This window comes from Plasmodium berghei (assembly GCF_900002375.2).
Source record: "Plasmodium berghei ANKA genome assembly, chromosome: 8".
Lineage (NCBI taxonomy): Eukaryota > Apicomplexa > Aconoidasida > Haemosporida > Plasmodiidae > Plasmodium > Plasmodium berghei.
Genome location: NC_036166.2, coordinates 1,396,101 through 1,420,537, shown reverse-complemented (window position 1 = coordinate 1,420,537; position 24,437 = coordinate 1,396,101). Strand labels below are relative to the sequence as shown.

General features: G+C 20.5%; 6 protein-coding genes across 6 annotated transcripts; 1 reads left to right on the top strand and 5 right to left on the bottom strand.

Moving 5' to 3' along the window:
* Positions 1 to 2,572: 2,572 nt before the first annotated feature.
* Positions 2,573 to 4,725, top strand: PBANKA_0837201 (fam-a protein; the record flags this gene model as incomplete). The annotated part of the gene is made up of 7 exons (XM_034564573.1): positions 2,573 to 2,794; positions 2,992 to 3,238; positions 3,488 to 3,570; positions 3,813 to 3,882; positions 4,033 to 4,145; positions 4,241 to 4,459; positions 4,621 to 4,725. 7 exons carry the CDS (start codon positions 2,573 to 2,575, stop codon positions 4,723 to 4,725), a joined length of 1,059 nt encoding a protein of 352 aa, XP_034421357.1.
* Positions 4,726 to 6,896: 2,171 nt separating this feature from the next.
* Positions 6,897 to 8,001, bottom strand: PBANKA_0837181 (BIR protein; the record flags this gene model as incomplete). Its single annotated transcript, XM_034564572.1, has 3 exons — positions 6,897 to 6,962; positions 7,048 to 7,854; positions 7,987 to 8,001. The coding sequence occupies 3 exons, from the start codon at positions 7,999 to 8,001 to the stop codon at positions 6,897 to 6,899; spliced, it is 888 nt and encodes a 295-aa protein (XP_034421356.1).
* Positions 8,002 to 10,319: 2,318 nt separating this feature from the next.
* On the bottom strand, positions 10,320 to 11,442 carry PBANKA_0837161 (BIR protein; the record flags this gene model as incomplete). Its single annotated transcript, XM_034564571.1, has 3 exons — positions 10,320 to 10,406; positions 10,496 to 11,320; positions 11,428 to 11,442. 3 exons carry the CDS (start codon positions 11,440 to 11,442, stop codon positions 10,320 to 10,322), a joined length of 927 nt encoding a protein of 308 aa, XP_034421355.1.
* Positions 11,443 to 14,037: 2,595 nt separating this feature from the next.
* Positions 14,038 to 15,243, bottom strand: PBANKA_0837141 (BIR protein; the record flags this gene model as incomplete). The annotated part of the gene is made up of 3 exons (XM_034564570.1): positions 14,038 to 14,124; positions 14,213 to 15,091; positions 15,229 to 15,243. The coding sequence occupies 3 exons, from the start codon at positions 15,241 to 15,243 to the stop codon at positions 14,038 to 14,040; spliced, it is 981 nt and encodes a 326-aa protein (XP_034421354.1).
* Positions 15,244 to 18,149: 2,906 nt separating this feature from the next.
* On the bottom strand, positions 18,150 to 19,296 carry PBANKA_0837121 (BIR protein; the record flags this gene model as incomplete). Its single annotated transcript, XM_034564569.1, has 3 exons — positions 18,150 to 18,230; positions 18,316 to 19,146; positions 19,282 to 19,296. 3 exons carry the CDS (start codon positions 19,294 to 19,296, stop codon positions 18,150 to 18,152), a joined length of 927 nt encoding a protein of 308 aa, XP_034421353.1.
* A 2,533-nt stretch (positions 19,297 to 21,829) lies between these two features.
* Positions 21,830 to 23,045, bottom strand: PBANKA_0837101 (BIR protein; the record flags this gene model as incomplete). Its single annotated transcript, XM_034564568.1, has 3 exons — positions 21,830 to 21,913; positions 22,003 to 22,893; positions 23,031 to 23,045. The coding sequence occupies 3 exons, from the start codon at positions 23,043 to 23,045 to the stop codon at positions 21,830 to 21,832; spliced, it is 990 nt and encodes a 329-aa protein (XP_034421352.1).
* Positions 23,046 to 24,437: the final 1,392 nt, after the last annotated feature.

Genomic DNA, 24,437 nt, shown 5'->3' with positions numbered 1-24,437 from the left:
TTTTAATCTTATCATGCCTTTAATAATATATGTGATGAATTTATATCCATGTAGTGTATCAACTAGAAACATTATATTTATTCGTATTTAATACGTTTATCTATTGTTAATGCTATATCACTGTATATTACGACGGAATAATTTGTGCGCTTAATAAAAATACTTTAAATCAATGTATAATATTTCCTTGTTTCATAGTTTTTAAATTAAGTATTTTAGAACATATTATTTAGCAATAACAATATATTTGTGATTTTATATATATATAATAACCTAATAAAAATATTATTAATTCAAATTAAATTAATTATTACATACTTTTGTTATATACTTTGCATTAATATAATTGTATATATTTCACAAAATTAACATATTTCTGTGCTTGGCCATTGATACAATATTATATATATTAGTACAATAACGTTAATTTTATATACCAAATTCTTTATAAGTATTATAACAAACTATAACATTAAATTTTATTAATATACTTATATTTTTCTTTTTAACTATTTTAAAAATAATTTATTTGTGCCTCAAATCTTTAAAATTTAAAAATCAATAGTGATTAATCTAATACTATACCTTTATAGTAAATAAATTAATGTGTATAGAACTATCTCTATTATTGAATTTAAAACTTTAGCATAAAATGAAACTATATATAATCGAAAAATAAAAGGATAGTATGCCTATATCTATAATGTAATTTACTATTAATATGTATATTTTTTATTGTGTTACTAAAAATGCTAGATACATAAAACATATTTTATATATATCGTTGTATTGTCGATTTTAGATCGATATACCATGCATCTATATTTTATGACTACCAATTCTATATTGGTAATATCTTTAATTAACAATAAAAATATCCCATTAACCTGAAGCTATATTATAATGTAGATGATTATTCAAAACGAATCGAATTATAATTTATACCCTGATATATGAAATTACTATATAGTTCAATTTGATAACATTATTTAAATTAAATGAATATGATACAAATGATAAGTTTTACTAAATAAAATATTTCACCAAATAAAGAAATCCATTGTACATTATGATGTGGAAAATTCAATATAACTATGGATCAAGTCTTATATAATAGATAATAAGGGTTCTTATATATAGTTAGCCAAAAATTAGCAATAAAATATATAATTCGAAGTTATAATATTGCCACATTTAATATATACGAACGAATTAGATATAAGTATTATAACATATGGAAAATATGGTATGCAGTCCCTTTCATATGAACGTCTATGTCCCTTTGGGGGTGCATATTTAGGCTTCAGCTCGAGATTAAACATACGGAAATGGTAAATATATATATATATATATTCAACATTTACATACCAATAAATATTATCAAATTATAAAAAATTAAATTACAATATCCCCGAACCTTAACTCAAAACGAAAATTCAGTGAACAAAACTATAACCCATAATACATAACCTTGACCCATCAAATATGAACACCTCTTCAACAAGAATAATATAATTAAAAAATAAATTAATTATATATATATTTCTTGGCTTAACAACTTTATGTTTCAGCATTTTATTTATTTGTATTTTTTTTAATTTTATATATATTATGCTTTACTATTAAAAGGAAATTTATAATTTGTATTCATTTATAAAAAAGCATGGACGTCAATATTACTACCAATACACAATTTTTATAAAATTAAAAATTTTGCTATAAAAATGTTATTTAGTAAAATTTGTATTAAAAGTGATAAAAAAATCACAAAATGTGTGATTCTCATAATATAAATTTTAATATACTATTATTATGATGAGGTAAAAAAATATTGTTATTATTATAGTATTATTTAATATATAAAATTAACTGAATTTCTCAGATTAAATTAAATTATTTTAATATTTAAAAATACAATACATGTTTTATATTAAAAACTATGCATTATCAAAAAAAAATTGTAAAAAAATGGAAAATATATCAAAACAATTATTTGAATATAATTACTAATGTAAATATATATAATTATATTAAAATAAATACATATTTTTATTTTAAATGATTGATTTTCTACTAGGCAACAACGTTTTTTTCTATTATATATAAATATATATGTAATTTCATATACAATGATATGTTTTATAAATTTTAAATTGAATTTAGTTAATTATAAAAATACAAAATTTGTATATTCATAATGCTATATGCTAAAAATATCATTTATATAATATAATTAAAGTTATTTATTTTTAGATATTATAATATTAATGAGATTGTGAATCATAATATTTTTGATATTCATTATTTATGAAACGTTCTGTTATTGACGTCGTCTTGTGATTGAATTATTTAAATAAAAAATATATTAAACTTATAAATCTATTAAAATCATACAAGTTTCTCGTTTAAATAATAATTTGTATTTTTTTAAAATAAATATTTGTTTTTTATACTTTATTGGAGAAAATTATTTGCTTCAACTTTAATATACATGTGCTATTTTTCGAATTGTTAATTTTTAATTAAAAAAAATACTAATATGTAATTTAACATATGTTTGTAAAGTTCAAAAATGAATAAATTTTATATTAAAATTTTTTTTTTTCTTATAAGCATCTTCGTATATGTGAATAATACATCCTTTGCAACTGAGCTTGATTCACCCGATGATTCTTTAGAACATTCTTTAAAGATGGGAATATTTATGAAAAATAATAATCTTATAACGGAACCAGCTTCAGACATAGATTTTCTAGTCAAATCAAATATATCCCAAATTGATTTGATAAAAACTGTCAAAAATAATGTTACCCCAGACAAAGAATATCTAGACTACATTACTCAAGACAAAGACTATTTAGATAATCTTATTCCAAACAAAGAATATCTAGACTACATTACTCAAGACAAAGACTATTTAGATAATCTTATTCCAAACAAAGAATATCTAGACTACTCAGACAAAGACTATTTAGATATCTTTCCAACAAGATATCTAGCTACATTACTCAAGACAAAGACTATTTAGATAATCTTATTCCAAACAAAGAATATCTAGACTACATTACTCAAGACAAAGACTATTTAGATAATCTTATTCCAAACAAAGAATATCTAGACTACATTACTCAAGACAAAGACTATTTAGATAATCTTATTCCAAACAAAGAATATCTAGACTACATTAATCAAGACAAAGACTATTTAGATAATCTTATTCCAAATAAAGATGCTCAAGGTAATTTTATTCTAGACAATGATGATCTAACCAAGCTTATTTCAAATAATTATAAGTAAAAAAATACGCTTATATAATATATCTACATATAATATAACTATACATATACGTGTACCATTATCGAAGTGTTAAATGCATATTCGCCCAAATAAGCATTTGCATGTCGATTTGATCATCAAAATACTATTTATAAATACATTTCGATTTGTTTATTTTATAAATTAAAAATAATTCCACTTTGATCAATAGAGTTTGAAAATCATGAAAATCGAGACTTACTATCGTGTACTGATTATGAAGAAGCTAAAAAAGCATCAGAAATTATGTGCGATGTTATAGATCGCTTAAAATATTATTGTAATTAAAATAGTAATTGCAGTTATTATGCATTCGAGGGAAAAGGATTTATAAGTTTTACGGACTATGGAGGTATAGACGTTGCAAAATTTTATCGTAAAATCCGCAATCCAAATAAGGTATAAATAACAAACATATTTTTTTATGTTGGGAAATTTAGTTTGAATAAAAAAATATAATTATTATTATATGAATATATTTTTTTTGTTGTCATTAGTGTAATCAAATAGTAAAAATGTTATATGAACCCAAGGATTTATATGGTTTCGGTTCCAATGATAGTAAAGGTATATAAAAAATAGTTAATTAAACAATTTAATATATGGTTATCACTTTTATGTTATATTTATTGTGTAATTATTCAATGTTTTATGCCACTATTTTTTTGTTTTGTTAAACTCCATAATATTTTAATTTGCATTTATATAAAATTATAGTTTTATTTATACCAAGAATTGTCCTCAAACACAATTCAAATTTGGTACTGATACAAAAATATAGCGTCACACCATTCCATAAATATAATTTTGGGTTATTTACAATAGCTGAAGTAAGAAGATCTTTTTTTCCTTCGTCTCGATATATATCATATTTTTCAAGTTATTACATACAATTTATTTAAATATATATTTATTCATTTTATAGGAATCGAATACAACATTTTTTGCCAATACATCGATAAATATAAATGACGAAACCAGTGCCAATAAAAAAAAGGGCAAAAAAGGTGTAAACTTGCTCAATGATCATATTGATTTTGACGATATTATTAGACAGATAGTATTAAAAAATATGTTTGCTAATTTTTTCGGATTTATTATCACAAAAGAATACGATCACGTTGGTGTTACCTATGTCGAATCCGTAACCAATATATAATTTTTAATATTATAATAATTACATTTCATTATTCATCAAAAATATATAATTTCTGTATAAATGTATATATGAATAATATATTATATTTGTCCTTGTAAATTGAAGTATTTCTTCCATGTATTTATCATTTTTTGTATTTTTCATAGAACCGACATGATAAATCCTATCCAAAAAATTATGATAAGATAAAACGTAGAGCACAAAATATGTTAAATTTAATGAACATATTGCTATATGGATTTAAAGGTTAAAACATATAACCCACGTAATAGCTTTTAACAATTTAATATTGGAATATTTATATTAACAAAATATGTTTAATTTTGTGGATGATATATAGTTTAAATTACTATAATTAACCATCACTTGTTCATCATATGAAAATTTATTTTGTATGTAAATGTTTCACATCATTTAATATAAAAATGTACTTATGAGTATTTCATTTCATGAACACTACAAATTTAACTATTATATTTTATGGAAAATGTTTTGACATGGTTATTCTTTCATATTAATATTTATAGTTTTTTAGGATAGAACATGATCAGTTTATAGTTCGTTTTTATATTTTAATTGATATATATATTAAAATACATTTTATAATGTGTAACACCTTTTGAATGTCCTGATATTATATATGTACAAATACATTTTAATAAATAATATTGTAATGCATGCTTTATAATAAACTATATTTAGTTTTATGATGAAAAACAATATTTTTAAGTAAACTATAGAATTATTAATATTATTTTGCTTGGTAATGTTAGTTTTAATATTACCACATTAAAGACATACTTCGTTGAAGGCTATAATATTTCATTTGATTTTTTGTGCATATAATTTTATTCTTATTACAAGTTTAATAATATATATAATTAATATATATCAACATATTCGAATCAAATTAATTTAATGATTTGTTCGTATTTAATACGTTTATCTATTGTTACTGCTATATCAATGTATAGTACGACGGAATAATTAGTCCGCTTAATGAAAATACTTTAAATCAATGTATAATATCTCCTTGTTTCATAGTTTTTAAATTAAGTATTTTAGAACATATTATTTAGCAATAACAATATATTTGTGATTTTATATATATATAGTAACATAATAAAAATATTATTAGTTAAAATTAATTATTTCATACCTTTTCTATATAATTTACATTAATATATATTTGTATATGCTTCCCAAATTTAACATATTTGTGTGTTTGGTCGTTGATACAATATTATATATATTAGTACAACAACGCTAATTTTATATACCAAATTGTTTATAAGTATTACAACATTAAATTTTATTAATATATTTATATTTTATTTTTTAACTATTTTAAATATATTTTTCCAATTATATATACCTCAAAAATATAATGTTTAAAAACTAATACTGATTAATATATTATTATACCTTTATAGTAAATAAATTAACATATAGAGAACTATTTATATCAATATAAATTATAATTTTAACATAAATGTAAATTGCTTATATGAAAAAAGTGAGTATTATATATATTTATAATTTATAAATTTATTATATATACATTTATAGTCTATTTTTTATGTATTACTAAAATGTTAGATGCATAAAATACCTTTTATAAATAACGTTGTATTGTCGAATATCGATCGATATTTTATGAATCTATATTTTATGAATCATGAATATTTATTATATATTGGTAATATGTTTAATTAATCTTAAAAACACATATTAATATGAATATATATTGTAGTGTAGACAATTGTACCAAATGAATATAATTATAATTTATACCTTCATATATAATAATATTATACTGTTCGGTTATAAAAATGCGATTTGAATCAACATAAATATGATACAAGTTGTAAGTTTTACTAAATAAAATGTTCATCAAATAAAGAAACATATTATAATATATATAATTCAATATAGCTCTGGGGTAACAAGCTTTATATAATAGGAAATTATGGTATTCCATAATACGACTTCATATATAGTCAATATCTATATTAATATATACAATATAGACATTTTTTTTAATCATATTAAATAGGCATGAACACTCAATTATATATATTATAATTTATGGAAAATATGTTATACAGCCCCTTTTACATTAATGGTTATATCCACTTTTGGGTTGCATATTTAGGCTTCAGCTCGAGATTAAACATACGGATATAGTATATATGTTTAATTAGTGTTCAAATTATACAAAATTAAATGCAATGTAATACTTAACTATAACCCAAATGTGGATCCCATAAACATAACCCTAACCCATAACATAAAAACTATATAAAAATTATGGTAAAAAATTACTTCGAAATAGACAATTTCTTAACATATATCAATCATTATTACTATTCCTGAACTTGTCACTCTTTTCGAATCTTATATTAATTGTCCAGTTTCTTCTTTATTTTTTTGGCCTTTCTCTTAAATGCTGTTTTCGAGATCGTTTTCGAGACTTAAATAATGAATACTAATATAAAAATTTAAAAAAATGTATAATTTACTTATATTCATAAATTACTTGTTGAATATATTTTAATTGGCTTATTATTTACCTTATATCCAATTCCTAAAAAAAATGCTATTGCACCAAATATCGATAAAACTGGAATTAATTTGTTTCCTATCGACGAACTTAATGATGTAACTTCAGATGTTTGTGCAGAATTTTGTACAGAAGCTTGTTCAGGACTTTTTTCAATATTTGTTGATGTGTTTATCTCTGGAAAAGATGCAATATTGCTACATTTATTTTTTAAATTATTATAATCAGTTGATAATGTAGACAATATTTTATTATAGGAACTGCCTTTATTATTATTAAGTTCTTTATATTTTTGAACAAATTGATTAGCTTTTTCCGAACATTTTGTGCAATTTGACGTGTCCTCATCAAATGCAGTATACATTTCACATAATGTTTTAAATGCATCATAAAATTTAGATATATCTTTAATATCCACTTTCGTCAAATCATGATTTTTATCTATAAGATCCTTATAATTATTATAATCCTTAATATAAGTTATAGAATTTTTATACTTATCATTATTTATATATATATTATTAAAATAAGTTAGACTTTCGCTTCCTTCATTTTCCTTTAGGTTTAACATATAACTTAACCATATTATAATGTAATCAACAATATTGATGTTATTTTTTGCAACCGACTCAAACACAGAAGAACTCCCAAAGAATTCATTAAAAAAATATAAACATCCAGCACTAATTTTTTCGAGATCACTCCCACAATTTTCGTTATCACAATGCTTTTTCAAATGATCACCATTAATAATTTGATAGTTTTTATTACTCGAATCATATTTTAAATTCGTCGTTAGATAAAGGAAGTTACTACACTAAATAAACGTTTAAAAAAATTATTATAAATATGCATTGTTGAAAATTTTATTAAAATAAAGTTTAATGATATATATAATACAATATCAAAAAATGTAAAGGAAATTATTAGTATTAAAAAATGCATATACCACATCCTTATTCATTGTGAACAAATTTTATTTTTGATTTGTAAATTGGGTAGAATCATGCTGTTTTATCTACGCTACCCCCAATATGTGACGCAAATACTTTAATCCTATATATAACAACTGTTTGTAGTTAAATATATTATAACTTTTTATTAATTAAATTATTATACTTAATAAAACAATATTATTAGTAAAGAAACGTTCTATTCCTGTTTGTTATAATTAGCTAAATTACCTTAGAGGGCCACTTAATACATTTAATTAAATATATATATAATGAATTTTATACAAAAAATGCTACTCACATTAACATCTGGTATAAATTTATTATAAAAATTAATATACTTTTATAAAGAATTTAAAGTATGCTTGAACATAGAAAAGGAATATATTTATATCTTATTTTTTAATGATTGCCTTTCTAAAACTTAAATACTGTATAAATTTAAAAAATATAAAATACTATTATTATTATAATCCTTAAAAGTATATAAATAATCGTTTTTAAAATATATTAAATATTTATATAGTTGTTTCTAATACTATATACCAATATTTTATTAAAACTATAGCATTTACAAAATAAGCTCCATTGTTACCTTTTTTAATTGCATATACATAATTTTAATATTATTTTTATTTAATATGGATAAATTCATAATCCATTTTAATAAATTCAATAGCTCTAATTTTATTAATACGTACATCAATTTAGAAATATACCTTATTTGGTAATTTTATAACATATTTTGCACATCTTTTCCACGGTTTAAAACGACAATTAGCACTGAACCTATATTTATAAGTTTAAATAAGCCTTTAAATGTAAATAGTTTTTAAAATAATATATAGTAAATATTAATACATGAATAACTATTGATGTAAATTTTAAAGTATAATAGAAAACACTCTTTAATTAGGTTGTTATATTGCCCTTCAAGAGGAGAGAGATAAGATATATTTGCTCTTTTAATATATAAATTTATATAAATATTCGTTAACTGTTTTGCATTGTTCATTTTTATCTTATATATTTTATTGTTATAGTTATCAATGTATATACATTCAAATTATTTATTAAAAATTTTATATTTTATTAATTCTATGGTAACATAATGATAATATAATACGCGTTAATATGGAATAATAAAATGGCATTTAACATTAATTGTGTCTTTAACACTTTCTTCATTTATCCAGTTTTTTATAATATAAAATCACATATTCCAATTTGGATATTTAACAAATATATAAAAATTATATCATTATAATGTATTGTTATGTGTCTTTTCGATAAAATTAATATTTAATATTAGTTATTAGTAGAGTATTTTATTAGATTATATATATAGGCATATAATAATAATACATTATATCGACCATATTATTTATAATTGTTAAAACAAAATATGTAATTTTATTAATATGCTTATTTTTTATTTTTTAACTATTTTAAATATAATTTATTTATACCTCAAATCTTTAAAATTTAAAATTAATAATGATTACTCTATTATTATACCTTATGATAAATAAATTAATATATATATATAACTATCCCTATCAATATAAATTAGAACATTAGCATAAATGCAAAGTATTGAAATGAAAAAAATGAGTATTATATATATTTATAATTTATAAATTTATTATAATATATCTATAGTGCATTTTTTATGTATTACTAAAATGTTAGATGCATAAAATGATTTTTATAGATAACGTTGTATTACCGAATATCGATCGATATTTTATGAATCTATTTGATTACAGTTCAATTGAATAACACGGTTTAAATCAAAATAAATATGATATAAATCATATGTTTTATTAAATAAAATTTTCATCAAATAAAGAAACATATTATGATATGCATAATTCAATGTAGTTTCTGATTAGCAAGTTTTATATAATAGACAATTGTCATATAGAATAATATGAATTCATATATAGTCAATATCTATATTAATATATGCAATATAGATATTTTATTTTAATCATATTAAATCGGAATGAACACTCAATTGTATATATTATGCTTTATTGAAAATATGTTATACAACCCCTTTTGCATTAATGGTTATATCCACTTTTGAGTTGCATATTTGGTCTTTTGAACTACTTCTCGATATTAAGAATACGGATATTGTATATATATTTAATTAGTGTTCAATTATAAATAGTTAAATACAATATAACATTTAACCCTAACCCACAACATAAAAACTATATAAAAATTATGATCCAAAATTACTTATTTCTAAATACAGTTTCTTAAAATATATAAATCATTATTACTATTCCTGAAATAGTCATTCTTTTCGAATCATATATTAATGATTCATTCTCTTCTTTATATTTTTTATTTTTTCTCTTAAATATTGTTTTTGAGATCGTTTCCGACGTCCAAATAACGAATACTAATATAAAACGTTAAGAAGCGTATGGTATTTTTGTTAATGCTTGCATATATATAATGAAAATATTTTTTTAATTCCTTATTATTTACCTTATAAGAAATTCCTAAAAAAAATGCTATTGCACCAAATATCGATAAAACTGTAAATAATTTGTTTCCTATCGACGAACTTGATGATGTAACTTCAGAAATATGTTCTAATATTTGTACACTTTGTTCAGGACTTTGATCAGAAGTTTCTACAGTATTTTTTGATGTGTTTATCTCTGAAAGGGTTGGAATATTGCTACATTTATTTTTTAAATTATTATAATCAGTTGATAAGGCAGACAGTATTTGACTATATGCGGTACCTTTAGTATTATAGTTATTGTTAAGCTCTGTATATGTGTTAACAAAACTAGTAGCATTATTTGACAGTTTGTTATTATTATTCATTGCATAATTACCATACATACTACATATTAATTTGGATGCATCATAAAATTTAGAAAGATCTTCAATATTAATATTCAACAAATCTTTTTGTTTCTCTATGAATTCCTTAATATTTGTATATCTATTGGAATCACTTATAAATTTACTATATTTACCACTATTATTTACTTGATTAGTATAAAAATCGTTTATTTTAGTGAAATTTTGGCCTGTTATTTGATTTAATTTGTAACTTAACCATAATACAACATATATAAAATATGCATTAGTATTGTTTTCATTATGATTTTTATTTATGGGTGTAGAAAAACATTGTTCAAGTAACCATAAAAATCCAATTGTAATTTTTTCGAGATTAGTATTGCAGTCTCCATTAGGGCAGTACTTATCGAAATTTGTAATTTGTTTAAATTCAAAATTTGCGGTTCCGCCTAATTCAGCAGGTAAATACTTCATCAAAACATCAAAGTTTTGACACTAAGAAACCATTTAAAAAAAATGGTAAAAATATGTATTAAGAAAATGATATTAAAATAAAACTTAATGAAGTTTATAGGAAATATAATATAAAAAAGTGTATATACTAGAGCATCATCCATTGTGATGTAATATAATTTATGATTTCTAGGTTAAGGGGATATCATATTATATATATACTAAAATAGGTAATACAATTATTTAACCCTATATATAGCAATTATCTGTAGATAAAAATATTTTTATTATTATTAATTTCAATTTAAAATTAATATGTAATAATAATATAATATTATTACTAAAAGAATATTATATTTTTGTTATGATAGTTAGATAAATTACCTTGTTTTAGGGTGTTTAATACATGTTTTATCATATGTATATATAATACAATTTTGAATAAATTTTTATACTTAATAACACTCATATGAGCATTATTATAAAAATTAATATACTTTTATAATAAATTTATAATATATTTTCTTATACATATGATTTAATATAGAACATAGACAATATCCTAAAACTTAAATACTGCAAAAATATAAAAAATTAAAAAAGTTATTATTACTATAATCTTTAAAAGTATATAAATATAATTTTTTTAAAATATATTAAATATTTATATACTTGTTTCTTATAATATATACCAATATTTTATTAAAATTATAACATTTACAAATTAAGTTGAATGTTCCATTTTCTATGCAAATTACATAATTATAATATTATTTTTATTTAATGTAGATAAATTAATAATTCATTTTAATGAGTCTTATAACATTATTTGTATTCCTATATACTTTAATTTAGAAATATTCCTTATTGGATAATTTTATAATATATTTTGCACATCTTTTCCACGGTTTAAAACGAGAATTAGCACTGAAACTGTATTTATAACCTTAAATAAGTCTTTTAATGCATATTGTTTTTAAAATAATACTTAGTAAATATTAAATATATAACACATAAATAAGTATTGATGCAAATTTTAAAGTATAATAGAAAACTATGCGTAATTAGGTTGGTATATTGCACTTTGAGAGGAGAGATAAGGGAAGTATGCTTTTTTAAGACAATGATGTAGCCATATAAGATTTAACTATTCTACATAGTTTAATTATATTTTTTACCATTCAAACTTTCAATTAATGTATAAATTAAAAATGGCTTAGAATTATTTTCTAAATATATAATTTGCTCTTATATTCTATAATAAACTATATTTAGTTTTATGATAAAAAAAATTATTTTTAAGAAGACTATAATTATTAATATTATTTTGCTTGATAGTGTTAGTCTAATGTCATCGAATTAAATCTTACTTAAATAAGTGTTATAATATTTCATTTGATGTTTTGCGCATATAATTTTAATCTTATTACAAGCTTAATAATATATATCAATGTATCCGAATCAAATTAATTTAATGATTTGTTCGTATTTAATACGTTTATCTATTGTCAGTGCTATATCATTGTATAGTACAACGGAACAATTAATGCGTTTAATAAAAATACTTTAAATCAATGTATAACATTTCCTCGTTTCATAGTTTTTAAATTATTTCAGAGCATATATTATTTCGCAATAACAATATATTTAAATTATATATATGTTAATTTTTATTTATATAACCTAATAAAAAATTATTAATTCAAAATAAATTAATTATTAAATACTTTTTCTATATACTTTGAATTAATATATAATTGTATATGTTTCCCAATTTTAAAATATTTCAGGCTTTAGTGATTGATACAATATTATGCTCATTTATATCTATAAATTTTAGAATAATATCATAATTTTATATACCAAATTATTTATACGTATTACAACATTAAATTTTATTAATATTTTAACTATTTTAAAATATAATTTATTTATACCTCAAAACTATCAAATTTATAAATGAATAGTGATTAATCTATTATTATACTTTATGATAAATAAATCAAAGCGTATAAAGCAACTTCTATTAATACTAATTAATTTTAATACAAATGTAAAGGAAATTCAAAAAGAGAATAGTAACTACAATTAAAACTTCAAAAATATTGTATATGCAGTGCGATTTTTATTTTATAATTAAAATGGTAGATACATAAAACATCATTTATAGATATCGCTGTATTGTCGATTCTCGATCGATGTTTATGAATCTATATTTTATGAACATCTATTATTACAGTTCAGTTGTATAACATGATTTAAATAAAAATAAATATGATATAAATAATAAATTTTACTAAATAAAACATTCATGAAATAAAAAACATATTGTGTTATGCATAATTAAATATAATTATGGGCTTAAAAGTATTATATAATATATAATAAGGGTTCTTATATATGTTTAGCCAAAAAATTGTAATAAATTATATAATACGAAGTTATAATATATATGAACGAATTAAACATATGTATTATAACTTATAAAATATGTTATGCTACTCCTTTCATATTAATGGCTATATCCCCTTTTTTGTTGCATATTTGGATTTTATTTCGAGATTAAAAATACGGGATGGTACATATATTTAATTAGTATTCAAATTGTAAAAAATTAAATTACAATATAATACTCAACCCGACCCCTAACATAAAAACTATAAAAATTATGCAAAAGCTACTTCCCAATAGACAGTTTCTTAAAATATATAAATCATTATTACTATTCCTGGAATTATCACTACTCTTCGAATCATATATTAATGATTCATTTTCTTCTTTACCTTTTTAATTTTTTCTCTTAAATATTGTTTTTTATCTCGTTTCCGAAATCCAAATAACGAATACTAATATAAAAACGATAAACACATTATTTTTTTTGTTAACGTTTGCATATATTTAACGCAAATAATTTTTAAATTCCTTATTATTTACCTTATAAGAAATTCCTAAAAGAAATGCTATTGCACCAAATATCGATAAAACTGTAAGTAATTTGTTTCCTATTGACGAACTTAATGGTGCATCTTCAGAAGTTACTGCATAACTTAAATTTTGTTCAGAATTTTTTGTAGAAATATTTACATGAATTTGTTTAGAATTTTGTTCAGAAGTTTGTTCAGGACATTTTGGAGTAATATTTGGTTTGTCTATAGTTGGAAAGGATGAACTGTCTTTGCATTTCTTTTTAAAATTATCATAATCATTTGATAAAGTACACAATATTTTATTACAGGAACTATCATTAGTAATACTATAATCTTCACTAAGTTCTTTATATTTTTCAACAAATTCTTTAGCTTTTTCCAAACATTTTGTGCAATTTTTATTGTCGTCACCAAATATAGAATACATTTCACATAATGATTTAAATGGAGCATAAAATTTAGACAATTTTTCATTAGTAATTTTCATCAATTCATTTTTTTTATATATAAGATCATCATAATTACTACAACCTTCAACACCATTTATAGTATTTTTATACTTATCTTGATTATTAATATATACTTTATAAAAATTTGTTAAAATGTTTCCTTGTTTATCCTTTAGGTTTAACATATGACTTAACCATATGATAATGTATTCAACAGCATTGATATTGCTTTTTGCATTATTCTTAAACACACCAGAAGCCCCAAAGAATTTATTAACCAAATAAAAAAATCCGGCATCAATTTTTTTGAGATCAGTATCACAACTATAACTACCACAATAACTATTTAAAAAATTACCATCATTAATTTCATGATATCCATTATTTTTGGTCAATTTATCGGGAAAAACCTCCCATACATTCAGAAAGCTTTCACACTAAGAAAACATTAAAAAACAATTATTAGAAATGTATATTATTGAACATTTTATTAAAATAAAGTTTAATAATATTTAAATATAATACAATATCAAAACATGTAAAGGAAATTATTATTATTAACAAATGCATATACCACTTCCTTATTCATTATAATGGAGTTTTATTTCTGATTTCTAAATTGAGTAGAATCATTCTGTTTTATATAGACTCACCCCAACATGTGACGCAAATGCTTTAACCCTATATATAACAACTGTTTGTAGTTAAATATATTATATGTTTTTCAATAATTAAATTAATATAAGATAATAACGTAGCACTATTACTAAAATCATATTATACTTATTTTATAACAATTAGTTGAATTACCTTAAATATAGGATTGCTTAATACAGTTTTGATTAAATATAAATATGATGCATTTTATACAAAAAATGCTGTTCTTACTAACATCTGGTATAACTTTATTATAAAAATGGATATAATTTTATAAAGAATTTAAAGTATGTTTGAACATAGAACAATAATATATTTATATCTTCTATTTTAATGATTTCAATTATAAAAATTAAATACTGTATAAATCTAAAAAATAAAAAATTATATTATTACTATAATCCTTAAAAGTATATAAATATTCATTTTTTAAAATATATTAAATTTTTATATACTTGTTTCTTATAATATATAATATAGACTTTTCTAAAATTATAACATTCACAAAATAAGTTGCATTGTTACCTTTTTTAATTGCATATACATAATTTTAATATTATTTTTAATTAATATGGATAAATTCATAATTCATTTTAATAAATCAATAACTTTATCTTTATTCCTATACAATTCAATTTATAAATATACCTTATTTGGTAATTTTATAATATATTTTGCACATCTTTCCCACGGTTTAAAACGCCAATTAGCACTGAAACCGTATTTATTATACTATTTATAAGCTTAAATAAGTCTTTGAATGCACATTTTTTTTAAAATAATACTTAGTAAATATTAAATATGTAACACATAAATAAGTATTAATGCAAATTTTAAAGTATAATAGAAAACTATGCGTAATTAAATTGTTATATTTACATTTTAGATAGGAGAGATAAGGGAAGTATTATTTTTTAAGACAAATATGTAGCCATATAAAATATACTTATTCTACATAGTTTAATTATATTTTATATTTTCTACCATTAAAACTTTCAATTAATGTATACATTAAAAATAAATTATAATTATTACTTTTCTAAATATATAGTTTGCTTCTTAATTTTAATAAATAATATTGTACTACAAGTTTTATAATAAACGATATTTAGCTTTATGATGAAAAACAATATTTTTAAGAAGGCTATAGAATTATTAATATTATTTTGTTTGGTAATGTTAATTCTAATATTATTGCATTAAAGATTACTTAAATAAGTATTATAATATTTCATTTGATGTTTTGTGCATATAATTTTAAACTTATTACAAGTTTAATAATATATATAATTAATATATATCAACGTATTCGAATCAAATGAATTTAATAATTTGTTCGTATTTAATGCTTTTATCTATTGTTACTGCTATATCACTGTATAGTACGACGTAATAATTAGTGTGCTTAATAAAAATACTTTAAATCAATGTATAATATTCCCGTGTTTCATAGTTTTTAAATCAAGTATTTAAGAGCATTTATATTATTTTGTAAAAACATTATATTTAAATTACATATCTGCGAATTTGTATATATATATAACATAATAAAAATATTATTAGTTCAAATTAAATTAATTATTACATACTTTTTATATATACTTTGCGTTAATATATAATTTTATATGTTTCCCAAATTTAACATATTTCAGTTTTAGTCATTGGTACAATATTATATATATTAGAACAACAACGTTAATTTTATATACCATGTTGTTTATAAATATTATAGCAAAATATAACATTAAATTTTATTAATATATTTATATTTTATTTTTTAACTATTTTAAATATATTTTTCCAATTATATATACCTCAAAAATATAATGTTTAAAAACTAATACTGATTAATATATTATTATACCTTTATAGTAAATAAATTAACATATAGAGAACTATTTATATCAATATAAATTATAATTTTAACATAAATGTAAATTGCTTATATGAAAAAAGTGAGTATTATATATATTTATAATTTATAAATTTATTATATATACATTTATAGTCTATTTTTTATGTATTACTAAAATGTTAGATGCATAAAATACCTTTTATAAATAACGTTGTATTGTCGAATATCGATCGATATTTTATGAATCTATATTTTATGAATCATGAATATTTATTATATATTGGTAATATGTTTAATTAATCTTAAAAACACATATTAATATGAATATATATTGTAGTCTAGACAATTGTACCAAATGAATATAATTATAATTTATACCTTCATATATAATAATATTATACTGTTCGGTTATAAAAATGCGATTTGAATCAACATAAATATGATACAAGTTGTAAGTTTTACTAAATAAAATTTTCATCAAATAAAGAAACATATTATAATATATATAATTCAATATAGCTCTGGGGTAACAAGCTTTATATAATAGGAAATTATGGTATTCCATAATACGACTTCATATATAGTCAATATCTATATTAATATATACAATATAGACATTTTTTTTAATCATATTAAATAGGCATGAACACTCAATTATATATATTATAATTTATGGAAAATATGTTATACAGCCCCTTTTACATTAATGGTTATATCCACTTTTGGGTTACATATTTAGGCTTCAGCTCGAGATTAAACATACGGATATAGTATATATGTTTAATTAGTGTTCAAATTATACAAAATTAAATGCAATGTAATACTTAACTATAACCCAAATGTGGATCCCATAAACATAACCCTGACCTACAACATAAAAACTATATAAAAATTATGCAAAACTTATTATCAAAATTTTGTTATTTCCAAATATAAAAATATCTTAAAATATATTGATCGATATTCTCAGGGTCATACATTAATTATCCAGTTTCTTCTTTATTTTTTAGCTTTTCTCTTAAATGTTGTTTTCGAGATCGTTTTCGAGACTTAAATAATGAATACTAATATATAAATTAAAAAAAATGTATAATTTACTTATATTCATAAATTACTTGTTGAATTTATTTTAATTGGCTTATTATTTACCTTATATCCAATTCCTAAAAAAAATGCTATTGCACCAAATATCGATAAAACTGGAATTAATTTGTTTCCTATCGACGAACTTAATGATGTAACTTCAGATGTTTGTGCAGAATTTTGTACAGAAGCTTGTTCAGGACTTTTTTCAATATTTGTTGATGTGTTTATCTCTGGAAAAGATGCAATATTGCTACATTTATTTTTTAAATTATTATAATCAGTTGATAATGTAGATAACATTTTATTGTAGGAAGTGCCTTCAGTATTACTAGAATCTCCATTTAGTTCTTTATATTTTTGAACAAATTTATTAGCTTTTTCCGAACATTTTGTGCAATTTGACGTGCTTCCATCAAATGCAGAATACATTTCACATAATGTTTTAAATGCATCATAAAATTTAGATATATCTTTAATATCCACTTTCATCAAATCATGCTTTTTTTCTATAAGATCCTTATAACTTGTATACTCCGTAACACCTGTTATGGAATTTTTATACTTATCACCACCATTTATATATGTTGTATAAAAATGCTGTAGATGGCTCATGGAGCTACTAGTATTTTCCTTTAGGTTTAACATATAACTTAACCATATTATAATGTAATCAACAATATTAATGTTACTTTTTGCAACAGACTTAAACAACTCAGAACTCCCAAAGAATTCTTTAAAAAAATATAAACATACAGCATTAACTTTTTCGAGATCAGTATCACAACTGTCATTATTACAATAGGTTTTGAAATGGTGATCATCTTTAAATTGATAACTTTTATTACTGTCCAATTCATCAGGAAAATTCGTCCTTACTAAAAGGAAGTTACTACACTAAAAAACATTTAAAAATAATTAATAAAAATATACGTTAATGAAACTCTTATAAAATCAAGTTTATTGATATTTATATATAACATAATATCAAAAAATGTAAAGGAAATTATTAGTATTAAAAAATCCATATACTATATTTGCATCCATTGTGATGAAATTTCATTTTAAATTTGTAAATTGAGTAGAATCATGCTGTTTTATCTGAGTTACACCCAATATGTGACGCAAAACTTCGACCCTATATATAACAACTGTCTGTAGTTAAATATACAAGTTTTTCAATAATTAAATTAATATAGAGTAATAAAATTGTGATTAAATATAGGTTTGATGCATTTTATACAAAAAATACTATTATTAATAAAATATGGTATAACTTTATTATAAAAATGAATATACTTTTATAATGAATTTAATGTATATTTCCTTGTATTTATTTTTGAACATAGAAAAGTAATATATTAAATTTTTATATGCTTGTTTCTTATAATATATAATATAGTTTTTTCTAAAATTATAACATTTATAAAATAAGTTGCATTATTCCCTTTTTTAATTGCATATACATAATTTTAATATCATTTTATTTAATATATATCCATTCCAATTATATTTTAACATTTTCAATAACTTTATTTTTATTCATATGTACTTCAATTTAAAAATATACTTTATTGGGTGGTTTTATAATATATTTTGCACATTTTTTCCACGGTTTAAAACGTCAATTAGCACTGAAACCGTATTTATAAGCTTAAATAGGTCTTTGCATGCATATTGTTTTTAAAATCATACTTAGTAAATATTAAATATATAACACATAAATAAGTATTGATGCGAATTATAAAGTATTATAGAAAACTATGCGTATTAGGTTGGTATATTGCACTTTGAGAGGAGAGATAAGGGAAATATACTTTTTAAGACAAGGATGTAGTCATATAAGATTTACTTATTTTACAAGTTTAATTATATTTTATATTTTTTACCATTCAAACTTTCAATTAATGTATACATTAAAAATAACTTATAATTATTACTTTTCTAAATATATAGTTTGCTTCTTAATTTTAATAAATAATATTGTACTACAAGTTTTATAATAAACGATATTTAGTTTTATGATGAAAAACTATATTTTTAAGAAGACTATAAAATTATTAATATTATTTTGCTTGGTAGCGTTAATTCTAATATTGGCGAATTAAAGCTTACTTAAATAAGTGTTATAACATTTCATTTGATGTTTTGTGCATATAATTTTAAACTTATTACAAGTTTAATAATATATATCAATGTATTAGAATCAAGTTAATTTAATGATTTTTTCGTATTTAATACTTTATCTATTGTTCTTACTATTATGATGCTGTTGTATATCAATGTATAGTACAACGAAACAATTAGTGCACTCAATAAAAATCCTTTAAATCAATGAAGAATATTTTCGCATTTTATTGTTTTAAACTATATATTTTAGAAGGTATATCATATTGTAAAAACACTATATTTAAATTATAGATTTATATTTTCTATATATATAGTAACACAATAAAAATATTATTAGTTAAAATTAAATTAACTATTACATACCTGTTCTATATACAAGTTTTGTATTTTTATAATTAACTAAATTCAATTTAAAATTTATAAAACATCTCATTATGTATGGAATTACATATATATTTATATATAATAGAAAAAAAAAGTTGTATACCTATGAATATCAGCGTCTCATATTAGTACAACAACGCTAATTTTATATACCAAATTGTTTATAAGTATTACAACATTAAATTTTATTAATATTTTAACTATTTTAAAATATAATTTATTTATACCTCAAAACTATCAAATTTATAAATTAATAGTGATTAATATATTATTATACCTTATGATAAATAAATTATAACGCATAAATCAACTTTTATTAGTACTAATTAATTATAATACAAATTTAAAGGAAATAAAAAAGATAATAGTAACTACAATTACAACTTCAAAAAATGTTAGAAGCATAATAATATTTTATAGACAATGTTATATTGTCGATTCTCGATTCTCGATTGATATTTCATGCATTTATATTTTATGAATATCTATTATTACAGTTCAGTTGGATAATACGATTTAAATCAAAATAAATATGATATAAATCATGTGTTTTATTAAATAAAATTTTCATCAAATAAATAAACATGCTATGATATCCATAATCCAATATAGCTCTGGGTCATCAAGGCTTATATAATAGACAATTATCATATAGAATAATACGACTTCATATATAACCAATATCTATATTAATATATACAATTTAGACATTTTATTTTAACCATATTAAATCGTAATGAACACTCAATTGTATATATTATACTTTATGGAAAATATGATATGTGACCCCTTTAATATTAAGGACAATGCCCCTTTTTTTGTTGCATATTTAGGCTTTGAATTTCATCTCGTGATTAAACATACGGAATGAACTAAATATTAAATTAGTGTACAAATTATAAAAAAAAAAATAAAGATATAATACTTAGCCCTAACCCGAATATGGGACCCACAACGTAAAAACTATATAAAAATTATGCAAAAATTCTTCCCAATAGACAATTTCTTAAAATATATCAATCATTATTACTATTCCTGAAATAGTCACTCTTCAAATCATATATTACTAATTCATTCTCTTCTTTATATTTTTTATTTTTTCTCTTAAATATTGCTTTTGAGCTCGTTTCCGAAATCCAAATAACGAATACTAATATAAAACGTTAAGAAGCGTATGATATTTTTGTTAATGCTTGCATATATATAATGAAAATCATTTTTTAATTCCTTATTATTTACCTTATAAGAAATTCCTAAAAAAAATGCTATTGCACCAAATATCGATAAAACTGTAAATAATTTGTTTCCTATCGATGAATTTGATGATGTAACTTCAGAAATCTGTTCTAATATTTGTACAGTTTGTTCAGGATTTTGTTTAGAAGTTTGTTCAGGACTTTGATCAGAAGTTTCTACAGTTTGTTTAGAAGTTTGTTCAGAACTTTGTCCAGAACTTTGTATTGTTTCTATCGGCGGAAAGGATGAATTACCGTTACATTTATTTTTTAAATTATCATAATCAGTTGATAAAGTAGACAATAATTGATTATAGGGACTGTCTTTACCATTATTATAATCTTTATTAAGTTCATTAAATTTTTCAACAAATTCTTTAGCATCATTCAAACAGTTTGTGCAATCTTTCTTGTTTTCATTAAATTCATTATACATGTTACATAATGATTTAAATGGAGCATAAAATTTAGACAATTTTTCATTAGTAATATTCATCAATTCATTTTTTTTATATATAAGATCATCATAATTATTACAACCTTCAACACCATTTATAGTATTTTTATACTTTTCTTGATTTTTTATATATATTTTATAAAAATTTGTTAGAATGTTTCCTGTGCTATCCTTTAGGTTTAACATATGACTTAACCATATGATAATGTATTCAACAGCATTGATATTACTTTTTTCATTATTCTTAAACACACCAGAAGGCCCAAAGAATTCATTAACCAAATAAAAAAATACAGCATTCATTTTTTGGAGATCAGTATCACAATTATAACTGCCACAATAACTATTTAAAAAATTACTATCATTGATTTCATGATATTCATTATTTTGGGCCAATTTATCGGGAAAAAACTCCCATACATTCATAAACTTTTCACACTAAGAAAACATTTAAAAACAATTATTAGAAATGTATATTATTGAACATTTTATTAAAATAAAGTTTAATGATATTTAAATATAATACAATATCAAAACATGTAAAGGAAATTATTATTATTAACAAATGCATATACCACTTTCTTATTCATTATAATGGAATCTTATTTCTGATTTCTAAATTGAGTAGAATCATTCTGTTTTATATAGACTCACCCCAACATGTGACGCAAATACTTTAACCCTATATATAACAACTGTTTGTAGTTAAATATATTATATGTTTTTCAATAATTAAATTAATATAAGATAATAACGCAGCACTATTACTAAAATAATATTATACTTATTTTATCCCAATTAGTTAAATTACCTTAAATATAGGATTGCTTAATACAGTTTTGATTAAATATAAATATGATGCATTTTATACAAAAAATGCTGTTCTTACTAACATCTGGTATAACTTTATTATAAAAATGGATATAATTTTATAAAGAATTTAAAGTATGTTTGAACATAGAACAATAATATATTTATATCTTCTATTTTAATGATTTCAATTATAAAAATTAAATACTGTATAAATCTAAAAAATAAAAAATTATATTATTACTATAATCCTTAAAAGTATATAAATATTCATTTTTTAAAATATATTAAATTTTTATATACTTGTTTCTTATAATATATAATATAGACTTTTCTAAAATTATAACATTCACAAAATAAGTTGCATTGTTACCTTTTTTAATTGCATATACATAATTTTAATATTATTTTTAATTAATATGGATAAATTCATAATTCATTTTAATAAATCAATAACTTTATCTTTATTCCTATACAATTCAATTTATAAATATACCTTATTTGGTAATTTTATAATATATTTTGCACATCTTTTCCACGGTTTAAAACGAGAATTAGCACTGAAACTGTATTTACTATGTTATTTATAAGCTTAAATAAGTCTTTTAATGTATATTGTTTTTAAAATAATACTTAGTAAATATTAAATATTAATAAACAAATAAGTATTGATGTAAATTTTTAAGTATAATAGAAAACTTTGCGTAATTAGGTTGGTATATTGCACTTTGAGAGGAGAGATAAGGGAATTATGCTTTTTTAAGACAATGATGTATCCATATAAGATTTACATATTCTACATAGTTTAATTATATTTTTTACCATTCAAACTTTCAATTAATGTATAAATTAAAAATGGCTTAGAATTATTTTCTAAATATATAATTTGCTCTTATATTTTATAATAAACTATATTTAGTTTTATGATGAAAAAAATTATTTTTAAGAAGACTATAATTATTAATATTATTTTGCTTGATAGTGTTAGTCTAATGTCATCGCATTAAATCTTACTTAAATAAGTGTTATAATATTTCATTTGATGTTTTGCGCATATAATTTTAATCTTATTACAAGCTTAATAATATATATCAATGTATCCGAATCAAATTAATTTAATGATTTGTTCGTATTTAATACGTTTATCTATTGTCAGTGCTATATCATTGTAT